General features: G+C 37.7%; 1 protein-coding gene across 1 annotated transcript; it reads right to left on the minus strand.

Annotated features, from left to right (window-relative positions):
* Positions 1-1050: 1050 nt before the first annotated feature.
* Positions 1051-4571, minus strand: LOC130561768 (NACHT, LRR and PYD domains-containing protein 3-like). The gene is made up of 5 exons (XM_057346340.1): positions 4378-4571; positions 2477-2647; positions 1843-2016; positions 1690-1736; positions 1051-1580 (listed from the first exon to the last, which is right to left on the minus strand). Exons 1-5 carry the CDS (start codon positions 4569-4571, stop codon positions 1051-1053), a joined length of 1116 nt encoding a protein of 371 aa, XP_057202323.1.
* Between the last annotated feature and the right edge of the window lie 6781 nt (positions 4572-11352).

Genomic DNA, 11352 nt, shown 5'->3' on the forward strand with positions numbered 1-11352 from the left:
CTGTGCTGTATCTGCAAACTAACACACAAGCTGCGTTTCAATTCGAAGGCTGCGTCCTAAGTCGCTCGTCGGCCACATACATCATCGAGGTTGTCTCATTTCAGTTAAAAACCTTATAAAATTAACATTTATTTCTCGTAAGATGTAATCATTGTAGTGTCATTCTTACCTTGAGATCTAACGGTTGCTGATTCTGAAATAAAACCTGAAATAATAGCACAACACAACCATGACTTTCAGCATCATCTGGACACTTTGACTTTTTATTCTTAGTGAGACATAAATACAGAGTCAGCTATAACAGTGAAAAAGAGTCATACAATGTATTCACTTTGATGACATAAAACCACATTTTTACAGGTTTGGAACAATCTGAGGGTAAGTAAATGATGACCGAATTTTCATTTTTGGGTGCAATATCCCTTTAAACTGGTTGTGTTTGGTTTACTCACAGCAGGCTAGTTGTGAATGCAATCTTACAAAATTCAAAGACACAAACTAAATATTTGTATAAGTTTATATATTAGACATGTTTAGATATTCCTAAAAAATATTAGATATTCATCAATAAGATAAGTAAAAGAAAGTGGTGATAATGGAAAAAGTGATTACGCAGTCATCTGGCCATATGCATACATTATTCCACACTATGTGTGGCTAAAATGTTGGTGCATTTTGTTCTCGTAAGTACATAAAACCTTTAAGAAATGTTAGATTAATTTGAAACAACAGACCACCACTGACTTTCATTGTATGAACACAAAACAAATGAGACATTTCTCAAAATATCTTATTTAAAAAAATAATTTACAGGTTTTGACGGTGAATAAACAACGACAGAATATTTACGTTTGGCTGAACTTTACATTATCACTTGAATTAATGCATTGTCAGTTACACATACCTACATTTAATCCCATTTAACAAACTTTTAGAAATAAAACATTTCTAAATGAAAGTTAAGTCACGATCACACACACTTTACTGTTCATTTTAATTGAGTGTTCTGTCTGTGTTAGTGTATTAGTTATTGTAATTTCTTTCACTCACTCACCGCATGCCTGTCAGAGAAACTGAAGTGTTCAGATGAACTCTAAATCCTGCATATAGAGGTTCAGTGAATGTTGTGTTGAATGTGTGCAAGTGAATGGGTGTATCAGAGACACTGTAGAAGGACAAAGTGCCAGCTGACCAGTCCAGATACACTCCTATTCTATTAGACACACGTGAAGAGGATATGCCTGTTCTCTCATTGTTGTGACAGGCACGGACGCTGTTATTAGCGCAGTACAGACTCCATGAATTTACATTGAATCCAAATAAACTGTCATTATTTAATCCTTTTCTGCTGATGCTTTTATATGACACTGATATATCAACACCTGACCCGCTCCATTCAGCCTCCCAGTAACAGCGTCCAGTCAGACTCTTTTGACACAGAACCTGAGGAACAACATCAAATCTGTCTGGATGATCAGGATACGACTGAGATTTAAGCACACACGTGATCTTTCTGTTCTCCTCGGACAGTTTGAGTTCAGTGTTTGCTGTGTTGGGATCCAGTGTGAGATCACAGGCATCTGAACACAAGAACAGACATTAAAAACACCAAAACAACAATCACTAAATCAACCTGTGTGTGTGTGTGTGTGTGTGTGTGTGTGTGTGCGTGTGTGTGTGTAGACTTACATTTGTGTAGTCCTGCTGTAATTCTGGACCCTCCCCCATGCTCCACGCTACACCCACACACCAAACACACAAACATGTCACATTCTGCTCCTCTGACACACAATGAATGTGAGAATCATTGAAATGTTAGTATTAGTGTTTTGTGTGTCATACCTGAGTTTGCTGAGTGTGTAGTTTGGATCATTGAGTCTATCAGAGAGCAGCTGAAGTGCTGAGGGTGCTGGGTGATTGTAGCTCAGGTCGAGCTCTCTCAGGTGTGACGGGTTTGAACTCAGAGCTGAAGCCAAATAGCAACAACCTTCATCTGTCACCATACATCCCGATAACCTACAAATACACACACACACAAACATGTTAACACACTCTTCATTTTGACTTTGTCAGTGTTCTTATAATAATGCTTTTTACATTTTGAGAAATCAGATAAACACCTCAGTTTGTGTAGTTGACAGTTATGAGTCTCGAGAGCATGAGAGATCAGCTTCACTCCCGAATCCTTCAGATCATTGTTACTCAGGTCCAGCTCTCTCAGAAAGTTTGGTGATTGTAGCCATGACGACAAACTTTCACAACATTCACCAGTCAGATTACACCTGAACAATCTACACAGATGAAATCGACTTCAAATTACAATTTACTTTATGAAACAGCCAACTTGTTTCAGAAATCTGGTGACTGTCTCTCTCATTCCAGCAACAACAAAAAAAGATGACATTTATTGAAGTGCAGAGGACATTTTTCAAGTATAAGCATTGAGTAAATTATTATTTTATGGAACATCACACACCTGAGTGTGTGTAGTTGACAGTTGTGAGTCTTAAGAGCATCAGAGATCAGCTTCACTCCTGAATCCTTCAGATCATTGTGACTCAGGTCCAGCTGTCTCAGAGAGTTTGATGATTGTAGACATGAAGACAAACTTTCACAACACTCACCAGTCAGATCACAGTTCTGTAGACTGTATGCAGGGGGAAAAAAAACTATACATTTAAATTAAACCATCATTTTTACTGCTGTAATAGACAACAAATATGCACGTAAATAATGTGAACAGTAGCAGTAAAGCTCTCAGATGTGATGTGTATCACATTGATCACAACTAATATCTTGCTTAATACAGTTAGGCTAGTTCTGATCCTCTGATCTATTTAGATTGATGACAGATTTCTGATAGGCCTATTTTGTTCCTAATATAAAGTGACCCAAGACAACCACCTTTTCAAGATGTAAAAAAGGCTCTTTTTAAAGAGCCTTGTGTAAAAAAATACATTTCATATATAATTTGAAATAATTCTCAGATCGGCTATTTTATTGTGTGTTTTACCCAATATTTACCCATATTGTAAATAAAGTATGGTAAAGACTGATTAAATGTACCAACAATGACTTATGATTTTTACTGATAATAATATATATCATATTGTAGTCCGTAAAATCTGTCTGTGAAAGAGAAAAAAAGACTTGAGTCCTGAAGCCACATGCATTTATTAGGGGGCACCAGTTGTTGGGGGATTAAAAAGTCTACACCCCATTTTTCAGATGTCCAATCACAACTGCGCATGCATGCACACAAACACACTTCAATATTTTATTTAAGTCCACTTAAAATAAATGATTTACAGGGACATAAATACTATAGATGCCGTTAAATACAAATGAAGACATTCCTGGACCAGTGGCATACAACAAATTGACACAAAATACAACTCAGTTAGGGATATAAATAGCAACGTCTCCGCCACATACTGCGGCTGCCTATAATAGCAGACAAAGCACAGTATTTTGCTAGCGGCTTGGCCCTCTTTTTTGACATCCCAAGCTGTTGAAGTCCTTGTACAACCATATGTGCGTGTCCCAAGCTGCCAAATATAAAAACAAGCAATCGACTCCGATAACCCAACTCTGCAATGGTGTCCAAAAGAGGTTGGTATTTAACGACCTTAGTCATAAAGGCTTCCTCCAAACTGGAGTCAAAAGTACAAGCAACCTCCAAAACAATCACCTGTTTACACACATTATTGATCACAATATCATCTGGTGTGATAACAGATAAATGTGAAAAGATTTCTGGATCACTATCAATACATTGGAACATGGCGGATTTTACACAAGAATGTTTATACATTATTACTTTAGGTGAAAGAAAGCTTGATATGTCCTTTGTTATGAGATCCACTAATCTATCATGGCATGCTATATACATCCCCTTATAAGCATGACAGCCATTTAGAATATGTGGCAGTGTTTCAACAGTCTGTTCTGTAGTATGATGCAAACAATGAGGAAACTGATTTTTAGGAAACCAAATAGAGAGATTGAGTCTGGTAGGAAGTACCTGCAATCTAGCTCTTACTGTAAAAGTAATAATGTCCTCACTTAACAAAGTGTTCTTCAAAAATGAGTGTGAGACAGAGTGATCAGCAGAGGGGAGGCATGCAAGTTTTCCCTGAAGTTTCAATCCAACCCAGTGTTGTTTTTGTCGATGTTGATGTAAATCCAAAAGTACGTCATATCCCTGCAGATGTTAACGAGTGACTACTGTCACCACATGTGGCTGTTGCTTTAACAAAGGTCAAAGGGTCAGTAATAATGTCTTCTGAGACTTTCACAGACTCTGAGTCAGACCGCACCCACTCCAGTGATACTCCAGATTGAACACAAAGATCATTAAAGTCCGGCCAGTCTGACCAAACACCAAAACCAGCCGATTGAGTGTAAAGTTTCCCACTGGATTTTCTTCTGAAACCAAGGAAGTGGGGCTCCGACTCCTTGGCCAACGGCACCCTGCGATTTCTTAGATCCAAGAACAGAGAGGATCGGGCCAACTCCCCGACATCTGTATCGTCGTTATTCAGCATGTTCAGAAGATGGGAAATCTGCATGCTGGTGTAAAACCATGTCACAATTGGTACCCCCAACCCTCCCTCCCATTGAGGATGAAAGATAATATCACGAGTGCTATGTGTATTATGTCCAAACAACTTTCACACTAAGCTTACTGTTTTGTTTTTCATTTCACGTGAATATGGACATTGGAGAACAGGTGTTGTACTTTAGAATTAGAATTTTAAAGTTTTACTTAATTAATATTGCATATAGGAATTTAAAGTCTGTTATATTTGACCTGTGCTTCTCTCTCCTTTATCTTAAATGTGTGCTCTCACTGTGCGTGTGTGTGTGTGTGTGTGCGTGCGTGTGTGTGTGTGTGTGTGTGTGTGTGTGTGTGTGTGTGCGTGTGTGTCTATGTCTATGTGTGTTAGTACGTGTGCATATTGTGTGTGTGGAGTGTTTTGTATTTGGGTATATCTGTCTTCTGTGTTTTCACCTTTTTCTTGTTTTTACAGGTACAACTTTAATTGTTTTGCTTATAGTCAATATGTCTTATGTACAGCTGCTTTGTAACAATGAAAATTGTAAAAAGCACTATACTGTATAAATAAAGTTGAGTTGAGTTGAGTACGTTAGACAGTGCCACCTGTCTTATAGCCTCTAACTTCATGATAAGTGGGCAGTGGGCATTTGTCAATCAAATCTAACTTAGTTAAAAATTCAGACTCAATTATGTTCACTTGCTCTTTTCATTCTCCTGCAATGTTCATTTTATGTCCAAGATAAGTGTATGTTTCATGAAGAGAATATACACACAAAGATTTTGTTGCTACTGTAAACTCAGGACTTTTATCAGTTTTTGAATGATACCATCTGTTCCTGTTGTGATTATTTTTGCTGTGAAGAATCACTCTCAAAGCTGTGAGTTCCATTGCCAAAGGAAGACTTTAATATCAAAGATACAAAGCCGAGTTGCCTGCAGAACAACTGAACAACTCTGGTTGGGGGAAGACCTTTATAGTGGTCCTCACACACACACATACTTCAACCTAAGTTATTGGGGGTTACCATTACTTGAAACAGTTATCTCACTTCAGCAGTCCTAGCTGGTGAGGTGGCAATAATAACAAAGGACTCTGGTACTTACGACTAGAGATGAACTAACAAAGAACAGACCTTACTATGTAGAGATAAACGTATAATAGTAAAATAATGGGTATATGATTCCTTTATATTTTGGTTAATAAAATCTTCAACATTCCCTCCACTCCCCCTCTCATACAGGAGATCACATTTAGTGTCTTTAATCTCCAGACCAGACCATTTCAGAAAAGAGTCTGTTCTAGCCAGCATACTTTTAATTACGCTCTCTTCTCTGGAGGCTATCTGGACATCATCTGCATAGCCCTGTGGGAGAGGTCTGGATAAGTAATCTGTTTCCCACAAATTCCTTCAATAAAGGAGCCTTTATAAAAATCTTTCACTATGTCAATGAACAATTGAGGTAGTTGTATTTCCTCTAATGATTTGATCATGACATTGTGAGACAAAGTTCCGAATGCATCTTTAAAGTCCAAGAAGAAAGAATACAGTCTATGACTCATGCTTAAACTCATCTATCCCTGTTTTTAGGCAAAATACATGCTCATTCATACCTTGCCTATTAATATATGCCTTTTGCTTAGAGAATAGAATGTCAGTCTCCAGTAACCAAGGGAGAACTCTAGCCAGCATACACTTCATAAACACTTTATAGATGGTAGTGAGGATAGATATCTCTCTCCATGTCGATGGATCATCAGGGATATTGTCTTTTTTTGGAATGCTATGGATTAGTGCTCCTTTCCATGAATCTGGTACTCTCTTATTTTCCAAGCAGGCATTTAAAATAGTTGTTAAAGTCTGGCATGTCTGTGTGGTTTTAAACACCTCATATATCACGCCATCTTTAGCACTAGTTTTATTGTTGGGTAGGTTGTTTAGGACAGACTGTACCTCCTCATGTGTAACTAACACACACACACGAACACACACACACACGCACACACATCACATATTAACATTCGAAAGCGCTCATTGGCGTTGCTTTTTTGAATGTGCAATTGTGAATAGTATTCTGTTGATTAAAGTGGTTCGCTATACGCTGCATACTCTAGATACAATTAATTCATTGCATTTGTAAAAATTGAAATTGTATGTTTGTAATTGTATGTAATTTTATGGTTTTAAAGATGTTTTGTAGCATTTAACTCCTACTCAATATAAAACACAACACGCGAATAAAAGTACAGGTGTTTATTGCACAAACTCACCAAAAACAGTATAAAAGTATAAACAACTCTCTGCAGACCTTTTGAACCAAAGCCGTATGATAACTTTATACTAAAAACTCCTGTGTCCGTGAACTCGCATAGTCGGCTCCCGTTCAAACATAAACCGAAACGTTAGCTTTACAGTAATCGATCACGGTAGCCAATAGCGTGTCACATTCAAAGCCGACGTAATGACGCGATCGATCTCGAGACACATGGCAGTTACAGCAGATGTAATGCTCCTTTCGGCAGCAGTTTTTGAAGATCTGAGATTTACGGTGGATGGTAGGGGTGGGAATCGTGAACTATTCTTGACGTACTAATTAGCATACAGAAAACGTCATTACTTCGCATTTGCGTTCAGACTCAGGCTGCGTTCGAAATCGCCTACTTCCATACTATATAGTTGGCGAAAATAAGTATGAGTCATGAATAACCTGAATCCTTTTTGAAGTATGCAAAAAACAGTAGGCGAGAAATACCCGGATACTTCCGCCGAGATTCGTGAGTGTGGATCGGATGGACATTTATCTATCCCATGATGCCACGGGAGTAAAAGTAAATCATATAAATATAGCGGAAAACATTAAGGCGGACGTCTGTTTTTAATGTAAGTGCCAATTAATGAATTTCTCATGACTAAATTATGTTTTTATCAACTCTCACGTGTAAGTTAATACATCATAGGTCAAAGAGCATACGATTCACATGAATATAAAACATGGCGGACGCAGTATGTCTAAAATGTATTCATACTACTCCCACTCATACTATATAGAATATACTGTTTTGACGGCCGATAGGTAGGTACTTATTCAAATTCTGTCATGGCTCTGCTTCATTTAGTCATGTTTTTCTTGGTCCTGTAGCAGAGTCATGACAAAGCCTTTGGTTATGTGTGGAGAGAAACATATTGTTGTCCTTTTGACAATAATATACGTTCTCTCCAGTGTCTCGTCTCTGTTCCCGCCATCTCGTTTCCTCGTTATCTTTCCCTGAGTGTTTAATTACCCACACCTGCCCCGTGTCGTTACCCTTTGTCTGTCTTCCCTATATAATACCCTCATGTTTCATTGTCCTGTGTCGGTCATTGCGTGTGCTATGTGTTGTCTTCAGTTGTCTTGGTCTTGTCCAGCGTTAGCGTTATTGCCTGTGCCTGTGCCTGTGCCTGTGCCTGTGCCTGTGCCTGTGCCTGTGCCTGTGCCTGTGCCTGTGCCATCGTCTTAGTAAGTGTTTAGTTTAGTTTAGTTTGTCAAGTGTTTATTCAGTCTAGTGTTTAGTCAGTCTTCGTTCTGTGCTTGTTTATTATTTTCTTGTTGTTGTTTTACCCCATCGCGGGTCCTTGTTTTGTGTTTGTTAAAATAAAGTCTCTTGTATTAACCCCTTAATCACTGCCTGCCTGCATTTGGGTTCTCCACCACGTATTGCATGACAAATTCAGTACGTACTGTCACATATTGTATTTTAATACAACCGAGTGCCCAATAAAGCCATTCTCATTGACACTTTCTGTTGTCAGATATTTAAACAAGTGTATAATAGAAAATAAACGTGATTCTTTAGTGCCACATGTTAAACGGCAGTCACTTTCACGAATTGATATCCTCTGACAAATTCATCATACACATAAGAGAGGAGATTTTGGCAATATTACTGTATTTGTCTCTTGCAGCATGTGTGAGCTGGCTAACAAACTGCATATTTACAGAAGTGTACTCATGTTCTTAAGTCTAAACAGTGACAGGTTTTGGGAAATGCTATATTGCACTCATTGACAATTCAACTGCGGTATGGTGAATTGAACGCGCTGTTTCTCCCTGCCGCTCACTGCACAGATAAGATGCAGAGAAAGACCATCCTGAAATGCATTTCGTTATATTGAAGTTTAGTACAACGGGGCTGAATGGATTTCTCTTTCTCCACTGCTGTGCTGGTGTATGCTCCACTGTATCTCTACGTGAGGTGTGTGCTCTCTAATCTGGACCGGGTGCTGCACCTCACTGGCACCTCACTTTTTTTTCTCCCACCCCTAGTGGATGGTGATCAGTGTTGGGAGTAACGCATTACAAAAGTAACGACATTACAGTAATATCTTATTTTTAGCAACGTATTTCCCCCCGAAATTATTTTTGTATAATTTACCAACACATTCCATTCCCAGAAAAAAACAAATCTGTGATTAAAATACTATATGATTGTAATACTATTTCCTGTTACTGAAATCCGATGGTTGAAATTAATGCAACGGATTCTAATAGAAACAAAACGAAAGTAAGTAGAAAGAGGTTCTGTGTTTTACCCTGTCATTTGGTTATAGTGGGCTCTACAATAATTCACCAGATGGCCGTTTGTCTACTTTTGCGATTCTGACAGCGATTGTTAGTTAAATTGAGCCATGAGCCTTCTCTGCGCTTCTTATATTTGAGGCTCCATATATTTCACTCGAGTATTTAAACGCGTCTGAAAACACAGACTGTGAGCGCTCGACAACGCATGGATGCACATTGTTTGCCTTGATACAGAATTTCCCCTAAGTATTGTCAAACTAGTATTAGTTTCGCAGATAGTTTGTTTAATTCACTTTTTTAATATTGTGGTAGTCCAGGAATATTACCTGATACAGACATTGACACTTGAATCCTAAAGTATTAATTCCTGCATTGTTTTTAGGCATTGTAGACAGACATTCGGCTGTAGCATACAGGTATTTGCCGATTGGTTGATGCGGTATTTGTCCCACCCCTCCTGTGCTGTGATTGGATGGCTGAGTAGAAGTGACATTGATGAGCACAATCATTATGCATTAACACATCGCCCTCCACTGAATGTACAATGAGCAGCAATAAACTATATTTTAGCATTTTAAAATGCATACACTGCTGAAAAAGCGATAGAAACCATCACATACATTCTAATGAATTTAATGGTTATGATGGGAATTTTATTCTACTCGTATGTGTTGGGTTCTGTTGACGAGACCAATAAATCATACTCAAATAATGTCCAAAACACACTACAAAAAATGTATTTTATAAAACCTAATGGATTCCAATTGAGTTTTAATGGAAACCATTAGAATTTCTTTGGTGTTTTTTTTCCAGCAGGGTAGTCATACTTTTGTGGTTATTTTGATCAAAGTAACTCAAAAGTAACACAAAAGTAGTGTAATGCATTACAATTCAAAGACAGTAATATTGTAATGTAACTAATTACTTTTAAATGACAGTAACTAGTAATATATAATTTATTACATTTTGGAGGTAACTTACCCAACACTGATGGTGATCGCTTTTGCATATGTTCCTCGTACAAATTAATCGTTTGTCTTTGGTACACTTGAAATTTTGTATTTTTTAACGAACGTTATGACTGCTTGTATCTTGTGTTTTATATTAAACAATAAACTGTTACGTTACTTACTTGAATAGCATCATCACAGTTATTCAGGCTATTAAACTTATAATCATACCCCACAGCAAAATCATAAGTGTTATTTTTTTGGAGTTGCTTTTAAGTGTTGACATTCAGAGTTGTTTTAACACTGTTTGTGTAAGAACGAACACTTAATGCGGTGACATGAGATAAGTGTTTTTGTTGTTATTTATAGTTAGTGTTGTGTGCCTTTAATTAACTCTCAGACACTGTCCACACCCAACATTTTTAAACCACGCCTATTTTACAATCGAGTCTTCTCCGGGCTGCCGCCATTTTGTCTACCGTTGAGAGCAGCGAGGTAAGACCATTCAGTTCAGCTATATATTTTAAATTAAACATTCTCCGTGTGATATATTAATTTGTTTGACGAATATATGCATCTTTAATGATTTCATTTATATATTACTCTAGTAACATACGTGAAAGGCAACGGTGAAAGACACGGAAAAATTCCCGCCGGAGTTAAGCTAAATTTGCTGAGGTAAGTTAACACTGTTATTTGTCATAAGCATTCAGCCCTATTGTATAATGTAACAATATTTAATAAGTCGCGTTATAATAACCGTTTACAACTACAGCTGTAAATGTTTAAAGTAACGTTAATTGCACTCGTGAGAGCAGGTTTGGTACAAAATCTTTTTCCAAAAAAGTTTTCCTCAGAACCCACCATGTTCGCATTATCTTTAGAAAATGTGTATTAAAGTAACGTTATGTACGTTATTTTTGTCAGGCGCGAGAGGTTTATTGAAACCCACTTAGCACATATTATCTTTAATTTCATCGTATCATCTAAGTATCTTTAACGTCGTGTTTTAACCACGGTTTGAGCCGACGGCGCCATTTCGCAAAAATACGACAGTTCAGTAAGCTGTCCTTAGATTTAAACTAGACTTTAAAAAAGCTTTTCAGTGCACGATATCACACCTAACACCTAGTTTCTTACTCTGGCAGAGACTGTGTAACGTTACTGTTTTTGGCGGAAGGATATGCAGATATTGAGGCGCGTCTCTGTCAGAATCAAATTTTTTAGTTGTAATGTTAAACACCGCCAAAATCAGTGCCTAGTCGCTGCCGTCAGTTTGTGTAT

The sequence above is a fragment of the Triplophysa rosa genome, linkage group LG11 (assembly GCF_024868665.1).
Source record: "Triplophysa rosa linkage group LG11, Trosa_1v2, whole genome shotgun sequence".
Taxonomy (NCBI): Eukaryota; Metazoa; Chordata; class Actinopteri; order Cypriniformes; family Nemacheilidae; genus Triplophysa; species Triplophysa rosa.

Coding starts and splice junctions, on each gene's coding strand:
- LOC130561768 (XM_057346340.1), bottom strand. CDS start 4,571: ATGCAGATTTCCCATCTTCTGAACATGCTGAATAACGACGATACAGAT. Junction 2,017..2,476: donor TGTCAACTACACACACTCAG/GTGTGTGATGTT, acceptor GTGTATTTGTAG/GTTATCGGGATGTATGGTGA. Junction 1,581..1,689: donor TACAGCAGGACTACACAAAT/GTAAGTCTACAC, acceptor TCTTGTGTTCAG/ATGCCTGTGATCTCACACTG.